The sequence below is a fragment of the Hemicordylus capensis genome, chromosome 1 (genome assembly GCF_027244095.1).
Source record: "Hemicordylus capensis ecotype Gifberg chromosome 1, rHemCap1.1.pri, whole genome shotgun sequence".
Taxonomy (NCBI): Eukaryota; Metazoa; Chordata; class Lepidosauria; order Squamata; family Cordylidae; genus Hemicordylus; species Hemicordylus capensis.
In genome coordinates, this window is record NC_069657.1 from 256,640,666 (window position 1) to 256,654,174 (window position 13,509).

The 13,509-nt window shown below is 43.2% G+C and overlaps 1 protein-coding gene across 5 annotated transcripts in view; it reads right to left on the reverse strand.

The window, feature by feature from the left end:
* MACROD2 (mono-ADP ribosylhydrolase 2) overlaps nucleotides 1-13,509 on the reverse strand; it is a 1,527,488-nt gene that overhangs the window by 102,302 nt on the left and 1,411,677 nt on the right. For all 5 annotated transcript variants that reach the window (XM_053284588.1, XM_053284587.1, XM_053284586.1 and 2 more), the window contains 2 exons: nucleotides 3,164-3,241; nucleotides 2,103-2,177 (listed from right to left, as the gene is read on the reverse strand). In XM_053284588.1, the coding sequence (XP_053140563.1) occupies nucleotides 2,103-2,177; nucleotides 3,164-3,241 (153 nt within the window). The remainder of the gene's footprint in view (nucleotides 1-2,102; nucleotides 2,178-3,163; nucleotides 3,242-13,509) is intronic.

Genomic DNA, 13,509 nt, shown 5'->3' on the forward strand with positions numbered 1-13,509 from the left:
TGCTCTGAGCAAACTGCCTGCTTGACCACCAGAAGCTTGACCATCGCTCCCAAGCTGCTGTTCCCAGCTAAAGCATCTCTCCTTCAGCTGAATTCTCAAAGCCTCTGACCCTGGTAATAGGCTGCCTCCACAAGCCTTGGATCCCTCTTCCTTCCTCTCTACTAATCACTGCCATCCCTCTCCTAAGCCCTCCCTTCTTCCTTCTTTCTCTGCTTCTCTCTAAATGTTTTATTAGGATTTGTTAGATTATTAGATAGCTGTAATTACTGATTGCACACACATATGTTAGTTAGGAAACATGTTTTTAATTGGGATGATTTTATCCTGATGAGCAACTTTCTATAATAAAGCCCAATGAACTTTCTGAGTGTGTTTCTCTCTATCTCTATTTGTGCACCCAGATCCTACATGGCCACCATCTCCAAGAACCAATTCAGTTTGTGTAAGTTGTGACATTGCCTCTTTCCCTCTGAGCATATACAGAGTGTGAAACCAGGAGTAGTTCACAACAAGCTTGCCTGCCTGCCTGCAAAGGTGAGATGAGAAAAGCAGAGCAGCTCCACCACGCAACCCAGCTGCGCAAACAGCAGCAGAAGCCTTGCAGAGCAGTGGTGCTTGTGTTGTGTACCTGGCCAGCTATTGCTGACCCACACAAACCAGGTGCCTTTGGCTTGCCTTGCTGCTTTTGCCAGAGCTTCCCAATCACCACTCTGGTGTGCTACGTGAGTGCTACCCTTCTTCCAGACATGCTGGAAGAGATTCACAGGACTCAGTGTGGAGACTCATGCTGCAAGAGACCACTAGCAGCAGCAGCAGCAGCAGCGCACAGCTAGGAGAGAATGGGAAGAAGTGAGAGGGTGCTTTTCTTCCCACTTCGAAATACCCCTGCCTTCCTCCTTTGTCCTCCTCCTGGCTCCTTTGCCTAGCATTTATCCTTCAGGTTAGTAAAACCCTCCAGAACTGCTGCAAGCACATTTCAAAGCCTCATCCAGCTCCAATAACTACACTCTACAGAGCTCACCAAACAGCAAGTCCAGATTGCAAAGTTGGCTGTAGTTATTCAGTTATCAGAAAAAGGCACTCTGCATGTGAGGAGAGGAGAGGTGGTCTAAGAGAGGAGAGCTGGTCTTGTGGTAGCAAGCATGACTTGTCCCCTTAGCTAAGCAGGGTCCACCCTGGTTGCATATGAATGGGAAACTAGAAGTGTGAGCACTGTAAGGTATTCCCCTCAGGGGATGGAGCCACTCTGGGAAGAGCAGAAGGTTCCAAGTTCCCTCCCTGGCTTCTCCAAGACAGGGCTGAGAGAGATGCCTGCCTGCAATCTTGGAGAAGGTGCTGCCAGCCTGTGTAGAGAATACTGAGCTAGATTGACCAATGATCTGACTCAGTATATGACAGCTTCCTATGTTCCTATGTGCTTAGAATCACTGTAGTCTTTGTTACTCCAGATAGGCCAGGGTTGACTGTACTGAAGAAAGGTTTGTGGACTGAGTCCTGGCCTGACCCATCCAAACCTCAAACTTATTTGAGGAAAGCTCAGTTTTTCAAACACCACCAACATTCTCCTATTTCACAGGCTCTATAACACAATGCAGAACTCCAAACTAATAATGAACCACTCAGTTTTCTCCATATAATGCAGATTCCTTCTAACCCTGCCCCCCCCCTCTCTCTCTCGCGCGCGCACACACACACACACAAACACACAGATCAAGCAGAGTTGGTGCGAGGTGAGGGAAAGGGCGGTAGTGCTATAAAACGTCCTGGCTCTCATACTGGAAGTTTTTGGGCAAAGTGGCCCCTGCTTGAAAAACAGGGGAGATCTCTGCTGTAAAGTGCACCCTTATCTGGGTGCAGGGCAAATTGTTCAGCACCAAACAGAATCAATGCTCCCAGGTTTAGCAAGGTGAAGAATATAACCTTTAAGCCTCCCACTTAGAAGTGGGGATATTGCAGTTATTTTCTATTCTGGTTCTAGATCTACAGCCTGAAAAGGGGGTGCTTTCTCCTCTATGTAGAGCAAAATAATTGCAACTGAAACACTACAATGCGGCCAGAGTGTTTCTTTTGTTTTCTTGCTCAAAACACAAGCAAGCAAGTACCTTCCGCTTCCATGTAGGAGACTTGAGAATCAGTCTGAGTGTTCATGTCATCCTCAGTGGAATCATCCTGGGGTCCTATTGACATCAAAGTATAGGAAATCATGTCAATGGGATACTTAGGCACATATATACAATTAAAAAACAAAACAAAACATAGTTATGAATCTGAAAAATACGCTGGCTGATATCCAGACTAAGCTACTCAACAGTACTGCACAGGAGTTACCCTAGAGCAGTGATCCCCAAAAGTGGGGTACCAGTATCTCCAGGGGTACCCAGAGCTCTCTTGACTCCCCACACTTCTCATAAGCAGTCACTGAAATTAATGGGGCAAGTATACTTCAAATGGGAGTAACTACAAATAGTTTATTTCAAAGGGAATACTCATGTGTAACAATCTGAATGTAAGGTGGTGTCTGGAATAGCCTGTCTGAGAACTGCAACATATATGTGTACACACACACAATATTTATGGGGTACTTGAGCTGAAGGGTTACACTTCTTTTTAAAAGTTGGGTATGCCTTCCCTAAAGGACTGCTTAATTTCGGTAGGACTTCTGTTGAGTAATTTAGTCAAGATGTCAGTATCTGCAATCAGAACATGAGTAAGTGAAATTCAGATTTTCTTTGGTAATACATTTACACCAAATGTATGGCAGAAGTCCAGCTTCAATCTGCTATTAATTAATTTAAAATTCCTCCTATTAAACAGAAAGGTATGACTGACACTCATGCTCTATTCAAACTCTCTGTCTGTCTCTCTCTCTCTGTCTGTCTCTCTCTCTTCTGAAGTCTCAATAAGTTACATTATGACCTTGGATCAATATGGTTATAATAAGTTAACTGGAGCCTACTTTTGTGTGTATGTGTGTGCTTACATTAGAGATTACATTACTCAAAACTGAATAGTTTGCAATAGCTATTCAGTGAAGCTTATGGATGTTTCCCTCAGGAATCAATAATTATGTGAGGGGGAAAACAGACTTCTATAACTAAGAGAACTTATTGTCCCATATGATTAATTATTAGTATTCTAAAGAGAATTTTGATAGAAAACATACCATCAGCTTGATCTTGCTCACAGAGTGTATGAGGCATTGGATTATGCTCTTGTGTAGCTTTGGAATCTTGGGAGGACTCTAATAGAAAAATAAAACAAATAAAACTCTGAAATTGATTCTCTGAGGATTTTCTGCTGGACAAGTTCAACAGCAAGCCTTGGTTAGATCAAATGTGTTTAAAATGATACTTAAAATAACAAATACATACATTATTCTAAATGACAGTCTTCATTTTTGAATGGGTAATTAAACATTACAAATATTAATGCATGTCTATATATGCATGTCTATATACAAACGAAAGAATGACTCAAACAGTTTCCAACATTCTGTGTCACTCTCCTAGTATTCTGTCAAGAAACAGAACCCAGAACAAAGCTATGCAGATAGGAGCAGGCTTAGCTGTTAATGTCTTTGTTGAACAAGGAGGGGCACAAATGTAGCCTACACCACCACAGGGTCCTCAAATGGACTGATTTACTTCCTACTAAATAAATGAAGAGCTTCCATTTACTTACATGAGGGGAAAAGAAAAGCGATTCATTTTTAGTCATAGAAATATGAATACCTAATTAAATAATCTTTAAAAATAAAATCACAGTCAAGCACCCTTATTCAGAATCAGAACAACTGATGTTCGTGTGCAAAAAATATCCAGCAAGAGAAATTCTTTCCAATCAGCATCTAGAGCAGGGGTTCTCAACCTTGGGTCCCCAGATGTTGTGGACTTCAACTCCCATAATCCCCAACCAAAGACCACTGGGGCTGGGGATTATGGGAGATGAAGTCCAACAACATCTGGGGACCCAAGGTTGAGAATCCCTGATCTAGAGCCACTTGAGTCCTTGCTGGATTGGATCAATGTAACCAGGTCTTAGGAGATGGTCCGCAGCGTCGATTCTTATGGTGCCATCATCTGTTTGGCAGACAAGGAGGGACTGAATCCAATTTCTGCTGTCATGTTCTTCTGTTAGGGAACTCAACATCCATTGTGTATTCCTGCCCTGGACTATAGTTCTCATTTCTCTCCTTAGAAATGACATACATGATCTAAGGAGAGAAAAGAGGACTATGGTCCAGGACAGAAGCACACTTTAGGTCGTTCACACAACCACTTGGACTGCAGCTTGGGAGGGCTGAGGGGAAGACAGAATTGTACCTACCTTCCCCCCAAACGAGTAGGGCTCCCTCTGGGCTTTGTTGCACCGCACGGCCACACAACTGCCACAGTGGCGTGGCATGCTGGAGGCTGGGGGAGTTAGGCCCAGCCTCCAAGAACCCCACAATGCACTGTGTGAGCAGCATGCTACATTGTGGAAATTCCTGCAGCTGGGTCACTCCTTCCCCTGGTCTGATTTAAATGGCTGCTGGCAGCCCAGTCACTCACATGACTGGGGAATGGGGTAGGAGGGTGAACACATGCACCCTCCTACCTCACTTTTAGTCCAGGCACAAAACCCGGGCTACCCGGCAGAGGAGGGCCAGGATCAGGAGCGATCCCAGCAGTCTCGTGACCAGCCCTACCCAGATAGCACTGCCCTACCCAGGTAGGGCTGGTCATGAGAACAACCCCATTGCAAGTCATGTATTCACAGGGCTGGACCCAGGACAAACAGTATATTGGGCAAAGAGTGGTCACTGTGAACAGTACAATCAAGTGACAGCAAGTCACCAAGCTCAGCTCTCCCTTCAAGTAGGCACCCTGAATAACTGCCCCGCTCTCCTACCCCTAAAGCTGGCCCTGTGTATTAAAGAGCTGAATTTAAGTTCTATGGTGGGTATTGTAATGAGATTATTAGTATTATTGTTTACACAGTCAGACAAGTGTCATTAACTGGTTTGTTTTATCCAGACATCGAGTCCTTCCCAAGGACCTGGGATGGCTGAATTTTATTATCAGTGTTGTTGCTGTTATTACTATAGATATCGTCGCAGAATATAGGCTGTTCCCAGTAAAGTTGCTTTTTGTAATTGGCTGATGGTGATTTCTGTGGCCCCTATGGTGTTGAGGTGCTCTCCAAGGTCTTTTGGATTTGCACCCAGGACGCCAATTACCACTGGGATTATTTTGGTCTTCTTCTGCCACAGCCTTTCAATTTCAATTTGTAGATCTTTGTATTTTGTTATTTTCTTCAATTTCTTTTTCTTCTATTCTGCTGTCCCCTGGTACTGCTATCTCAGTTATTTTGACTTGTTTTTCTTTCTTCTCGACTACAGTTATATTTCGTGTATTGTGTGGCAGATGTTTGTCTGTTTGTAGTCGGAAGTCCCATAATATTTTTACATCTCCATTTTCTACCACTTTTTCAATTCTATGGTCCCACCAATCTTTGACTACAGGTAGTTTGTATTTTTTGCAGATGTTCCAGTGTATCATCCCTGCTACCTTGTCATGCCTTTGTTTGTAGTCAGTCTATGCGATCTGTTTACAACATCTGATGAGGTGGTCCACTGTTTCATCTGCTTCTTTACAAAGTCGGCACTTGCTGTTTGTTGTTGATTTTTCTACTTTTGCTCTTATTGCATTGGTTCTTAGTGCCTGTTCTTGTACAGCCAATATTAAACCCTCTGTTTCTTTCTTCAAGTTGCCATTCTTAAGCCATTGCCAGGTCTTGGTGATGTTTGATTTTCCAGTTATATCGTGCAAATATTGACTACTACTACTACTACTACTACTACTACTACTACTACTACTATTATTATTATTATTATTATTATTATTATTATTATTATTATTATTATTATTATTATTCTATTTAGACATAGTCTACCAGATGTTATTAAATGGATTTGGTACTTTAATTATCAGGCCCTTTCCAAGGGTCTAGGATAACTACAGAAAAATTAAATTAAAGAAAAATTTTACATGATCCCCACCGTACATTAAGGTCATCCGAGGAGGTCCATCTCCAGTTGCCACCAGTTTGTCTAGTGGCGACACAGAGGCGGGCCTTCTCTGTAACTGCTCCTGGGCTATGGAATGCACTCCCGGCAGAAATTCGTAATTTGAGATCATTCTGTCCTTCAAGAGAGCCCTTAAAACGTACTTACTTGGCCTGGCCTTCCAGAGTTTTAAATGATTAATTGTTTTAAACTGTTTTAAATTATTGCCCTGATTTTCAGGGCTTTTAGCTGTTTTATTGTGTTTTAATAGTTTGATTTTAATTGTTAATTTGTTTTTAATTGTTTTTATCATGTTGTGAACTGCCCTGAGCCATTTTGGAAGGGCGGTATATAAATCAAAGAAAGAAAGAAAGAAAGAAAGAAAGAAAGAAAGAAAGAAAGAAAGAAAGAAAGAAAGAAAGATAGCGTCGTAGTATTCGTGCTGTCCTGAGTAGTGTGGCCTTCTGTAGCTGATATGTTGTAATGTTATCGATGCCCAAGGTGTCAAGATGGTGTTCAAGTTCTTTTGGTACTGCATCAAGGGCACCAACAATCATTGGCACCACAATTGTTTTCTTTTTTCAGAGCTGCTCAGTTTCAATCTGAAGGTCCTTGTATTTAGTTGTTTTCTCCAGCTGTTTTCGCCAACTCGTCTATCCCCTGGGATTGCAATATCAATTATCAGAACCCAATTCTTCTCATATTATGCGCTAAATGCCTATCAGTTTGTATTTGAAAACCCCATACGATTTTTGCCTCCTCATTTTTTGTGACCTTCTAAATTGGATGATTCCACCAATTCTTGCTTGCTGGCAATTTGTAATTCTTACAAAAGTTCCAGTGGATCATCGCAGCAACTTTATTGTGTCTTTCCTTATAATCAGTCTGTGCTATTTTCTTACAACATACATGGCGCTCAACTGTCTCATTCACTTTCTTATATAACCAACACTTACTGTCTTTCTGGGTCTTATCAATTTTTGATACTGCCCAGTGGAGGGGATTCATTATTATTATTATTATTATTATTATTATTATTATTATTATTAATTCAATTTCTATACCACCCTTCCATGGCTCAGGGCGGTTTACACAGAGAAATAATAAATAAATAAGATGGATCCCTGTCCCCAAAGGGCTCACAATCTAAAAAGAAACATAAGATAGACACCAGCAAGAGTCACTGGAGGTACTGTGCTGGGCTGGGGGTGGACAGGGCCAGTTATTCTCCCCCTGTTAAATAAAGAGAATCACCACATTAAAAGGTACCTCTTTGCCCAGTTAGCAGGGGGATATGCAATCTATGTTATAAAAGGCACTTTTTCTTTAAAGCAGCAATTGTCTCTTTCTCCATGTATCCTTGATTCTGTTGAATTCAAGCTTTTAATAAGGAAGAAACAGAATTTATTTGGGGTAAATAGCAACTGGAGGCAGCTGATGGCGCAGTGGGGAAGTAACTTGCACGGGGAGCAAGAGGTTGCCGGTTCAAATCCCTGCTGGTATGCTTCCCAGACTATGGGAAACACCTATATCGGGAAGCAGCGATATAGGAAGATGCTGAAAGGCATCATCTCATACTGAGATGGCAATGATAAACCCCTCCTGTATTCTACCAAAGAAAACCACAGGGCTCTGTGGGCACCAGGAGTCAACACCGACTCAGCAGCACAACTATACCTTTAAATAGCAGCTGTGGTGGGGACAGAGTAAATCCCCCTCTCCCTAAGTCCTGATCTATGAAGGTGCTTGATTCAGGTGCTATTTAGGGTTTATTTTATTTTATTTTATTTTATATTTATTTTATTTTATTTAATTTTTTATTTTTTATTTTTTATTTTTTATTTTTTATTTTATTTTATTTTATTTTATTTTATTTTATTTTATTTTATTTTATTTTAGAATGTCCATATTGGCAGAAGTAAGCCTCCCTGTGTTCAGTGGAGCTTACTCCCTGGTAAGCATGCTTAGGATTGTAGCCTAATAAAAGCATTATTTCCATAAACTTGTCTTTACTAAAAATTTCCTAACATCGGGCAGTAGGCCAAATAAATCCACGTAAGCACATCAGCTTCCTAAGCCTGCCAAAACTATCTTTGCGGGATATACAAGAAACCTGGGTAGTTAACATCTGATCCAAATTTAATAATCTGTAAGGCAGGTATGCATTGAAAGTTTGTGGTTTTAATTAACTGCAAATAATTCCCCAGGGCAAATATTTAATTACCTACACAGCTTCTTTGATGGAAATTGCAGTAAGTTTACAAAGTCAACTTTTGAAATAAAACTGTATGTATACAAATTTTTCAATTTATCTATGTTAAAGCTTCTCAGACTAATCCACAGAATTTTACTAATCTTATTTCAAATTTAAATGCATTTTGTCAACATCATCAAAAGAATATATAGAGAGATTCTGGAATTAAATCTTAGAAGTGGAAAAAGCCAGCAGGCCATCCAGGCAATCTAAACAATCCAGGCGATAGTGTGCTAGAAGCAGTGAGTGGGTATACTGCAGAAAGGAGGAGCCTGTCGAGCAAGGGATTCCAGATTATTCAAGCAACCACTGGGAAGGCACAGAAGGAGGATGAGGGTGGAATCAGATCCACAATACATTTGTAGTTGATAAAACAATTTATCTTGCATAAAATGTGAACAATTCACAAACTAAGCATTTATGAATACTGTTCAGCACAATATGGGCAATTAGAATATACAGTTATATAAATCCAAAACCTATAGCTTGTAAGCAAGCTGCACCAAATCATATCATGATTTTCTGCTTTTGAGAAGCAGGCAGGCATGAATGTTGAATATGATCTGTGTTTTGTGGTTAGATGGTTAACATGCTTCATGTTAATGACTTTGGAAGAGAAATTGCCTTTTCATCATATATATGGATCCAAAGAAGCATATATTTATGGTTGGAGGTTTTGGACTTGCTTTTCTCAAACAGCAGACTAGGGATGTGCACAAACTGGTTTGGTGCCTCCTTAGGGAAGTGCTGAACTGGCTTGGGCACCCGCAACCAAACCGCTTCAGTGGGGCGGGGAGCAGTCCCCTTAAAAAGCAGGTAAGCAGTTCCTTACCTGTTCCTGCACTGCCTCACCACTTTTCCGGATGTGGCGCTTGCTCTACAAAAGGCAGTGTGAGGCTTCAGCACTGCTCCCTGCAGCCTGCATGTGGCATTGGCATGCACGTGGCTGCTGCGTATGTGCAGTGGTGATTTGTGTGGTCAGCAACACCATGCTGACCATGCATATGGCCACCGCACATGCACAGTGGCCATATGCATGCCAACGCCACACACAGGCTGCAGGGAACAGCACCGCAGCCATGCACGGCCTTTTGCAGAATGAGCGCCATGCCCGAAAAAGTGGTTGGGCGGCACAAGAGCAGGTAAAGACCTGTTTACCTGCTTTTTAAGAAAACCACTCCCTGCCTGTGTCTGCCAAGTCCATTTGGGCTCATCCCTTTCTGACCAGTTCCAGAATGAGCCTGATTGATTACTTTATCACCTCAGGGAACCTGCTCCCTCTGGTGGAGAAATTTGAGGTTACCCCAAAATTTGACAGTGATGATCTCCCCATTCCACTCCTAAAGCCTTTCATTCATGGCTTCTCCAAGACAGGGCTGAGAGAGATTCCTGCCTGCAACTTTGGAGAAGCCGCTGCCAGTCTGTGAAGACAATACTGAGCTTGATAGACCAATGGTCTGACTCAGTATGTGGCAGTTTCCTATGTTCCTATGTTCCTATCAGTCCCACAAAGAGAACCATTATAATCCCACCATATCCTTGGCAGGAGGAGCATACTGCCATGCTAAATGGTCTCCACAACTAGATCAAGCGCTAAGTGGGCTACTTGCCTCTGGCCACCTGCAGTGTATTCAATCATCCCTACTAATTAACGACCCCATTTGTGCTCCTTTGGAGTCCTACAATGCCCTAGTCCAGGAACTACAGCAGCAACTCTGTCATAAGAACTGTGAGCCACATGCACAGCGTCAACAGGCCTCCAAAGCCATGGTTTGATAAGGACTGTGTTAATGCCAAAAAAGCCCTTGCCATTACCTATCAGCAACCCAGATTTCCACCCTCCAAAGCTCACTGGGAGACACATTGCCATCCTGTTATATGCGGATGATGCAGTCATCCTCTCAAGGACCCCCATTGGCCTTAGAAGAACACTGAAGGCCCTGATGCTGCACTGGAGGGAGGACTGCCTGTAAATCAACCATCACAAAACTAAAATTATGGCCTTCACCAGGAGACCCAAGATCCACTCTTGGTGGATTGAGGGGCATAAGACTGAGCAAGTTGCACACTTCAAATACTTGGGAGTAGTTTTTCATTCGGGCGGCTCTAGGAAAGCTCGTGGAGAACATGTGGCTTTAAATGTCCAGAGAAGCTCATCTGCCATTCTCCAGTTCCTGCGGACAAGAGGAGGCCATTATGTACCTTGAACTGTGCACAGCCAAGCCACTAGCTCAGCTCCTGTATGATTCCAAATGAGCACTATACAGGAACTGAGCTAGTGGCTTGACTGTGTACAGTTCAAGAGCCGCGGGTACATAATGGCTTCCTCTTGTCCTTGAGAGGATGGCTGCATCATCTGCATATAACAGGATGGCAATGTGTCTCCCAGCAAGCTTTGGAGGGTGGAAATCTGGGTTGCTGAGCTGGCCCACCATAGAGTTAATGTAGAAATTGAAGAGGAGTGGAGCCCAAATGCATCCTTGTTTGACACCCTTCTGAGTTGTAACAGCTTTTGTGAGGTGGCCTTGGGGGCTACATCTCACCTTGAGTGATGTGTCTACATGCAGGGTGCGAAGAAAGTACAGCAGGTGCTGGTCAATGGAAGAGTTTAACAACTTCTCCCATAATTTGATACATGAGATGGAATAAAATGCTGCCTTGAGATCAATGAAGGTGGCATAAAGAGAGGTCACCCTGCAGGAGGAGTATTTCCCGATAAGGTGCTGTAGAACTAGGCACTGATCAATAGTGGAGCACCCTCCCCTGAATCCAATTGAGGCCTCTTCCCCAATATTGTGACTCTGGAATTTGTACAATCTAAATTCCTGCAGGCAGTGCTCCAAGTATTGAGATGTGTCTCCAATGCCACTCTGCACCTGGAGACAGGCCTGATCAAGCTGGAGGCTAGGGTGTGGGTGGCCATTCTCTATTATTGGCTCAGACTATCCTTTTGTCCAAATGGTCTTGCCCCCCTAACCCTACACGATGACTACCAATCTAGCTGGATTCAGACAATTGAGACAAAAATAGTTACTCTGGGCCTTTCCCCCTTTACCTTGTTCAGCATGGGGCTATGATCAGGCAAAAGCAACCAACAAGCAGCACATTATAGACATCAGGCACCAGACCGCCAACATTTCATATCAGTGATGGGCTTAGACATTCTGCTTCTCCAGCAGCATACTTCACCCGACTGGAGGTTCAAAAGCACAAAAGAGCATTCACTTTGGCTCGCTGTCATGGCCTCCTTTCAGCAGTGCTAGAAGGCCATTATAGAAGGACCCCATTTACAGAGTGACTATGCCCCTGTGGCCTAGGGCAGATTGAAACTACTGAGCATATTCTCCTCTACTACTTGTTCTATAGAGACATTCGCGCCTCCCTCATCCTTCCACTGCTAAGCAAGTATCCAGGTCATCTGAGCCAATTCTACACCTCATTGCTGCTACTATCTGACTCTAAGCCTGCCATCACATTTAGAGTCGCCAGGTACTCTGCGGCTGCGATCAGCATTCGTTGGCGGATGACAGGCAGTGAGTGAGTCCTATCAGCCTTAATCTGAATCTTGGTGACTCTGGGTAAGCCCTGTAATTGCTCATGCGCCTCCCTTTTTACTGTTCCTTATAACTTTTAATCTGGCTGTTTTTCAGTTTTACTACTCAGGCTTTTATATATTTCTGTCTTCTCATGTTCCTTAACTTTATTACATCCATTTTTATGCCCCCTCCTTTTATGCCTTTAATGCATTTTTATGACTTTTACTATTTCTTAAGCTTTTAGGTCCTCATGCTTCTGGTGTTATCTAGTATTTTTAGCTCTTTTCATATTAATATGTACCATTATATGTAATCACTTTTTATCTACTCCCACTTTTAACATGTAATCACCCTTATACTTTATGCTGGTCTTTCACCGTAATAAAGATTGATTTGATTTGATTTGATTTGATTTGATTTGGGCTCTTCCCTACAGCAGACCCCATGCCTCATGGTGAACCTCTCTTGAAACTGCAAGAATCTAAAAAGGACTTTCTGTTAGGGCATATGGGTTTGCTGTCCAAAGGAAGGATGTCAAAACTACCATTGGTCACATAAAGTAGTTCTTTTGATCCTGGCAAGCAGGTGAGCAGCCGTGACCAGGAGGCAGCTGAGCGCCCGCGACTGGCAGCTGGCTGGCCAGGGGGCAGCCAGAAAATGGCGGCGGCAGGGTGGGCGGAGCAAAAGAAGACGACGTGGGGGGTGGGTAAGAAGAAGAAGGTGGCTGCAGGTGGGGGAGAAGAAGAAGATGGCGGGCAGCCAAAAAAGTGGGGGCAGGTGGGGTGGAGGGAAAAAGAAGTGGAGGCGGCAAATTAGGGGCACAGATGCTCTGTGCCGGAGCAGCTAGTGTGTGTGTGTGTGTGTGTGTGTGTGTGTGTGTGTGTGCGCGCGCGCGCATGTGTGTGTGTATGTATGTATGTATGTATTTTCATATCCCTGCTCTGTCTTCTGTTTTTGCTATATGAATTATTTCCAACAACTTGCGCTCTCTTTTCTGGGACAACTATTCACTCAGAATTTAACACTGTTCATCAGACTTCTAGTTATCAGTAATTTGTCTGGATTGAAGCAGAGGACAGCAGGGTGAAAAAAAGAGTCTTCTGCATATAATTAGCCACACTTCACTATATAATACTTAGGCACCACTGAGTCCCACTCCATCATGTGGTTGTCAAAGTTGTGAGAGCACTTCCACAACAGAACTCACTTTCTTTTCCAAGGCATCCTAATTACTAGAGAGATCCAATAACGTCATAACATACAATTTAAAGTTTCTCTCAAAATAGCAGCTAGTAGGAAAAAATATATATGTATATTCCTAGTATCCTTTGTAGCAGTTAAAAATTTGGCCACCAAATTACATTTCGGTAGACCCACTGCAGACAGCCATTGTTTCAGCAGAGCAGCACACATTAGACTTAGGTTGTTCACACAACTGGGTGGGTGAAGTGAGTAGGGGGGGCAGCAGGCAGCCAGGGGGAAGGCTGGTCAAACTCACCTCCCCCCCGACCCCAGACAAGCACTGGTCTGTTGCTGGGAGTGCAGATCACACTCCTAGGTGACCCATGTTGCATGTTGCAGCGTGGAGCTCCGGAGACTGGGCCATGTCTTGGCATATCCCACAATGCACCACACAACATACACAAAGCATTGAGGGATTCCCTCAGGAGATG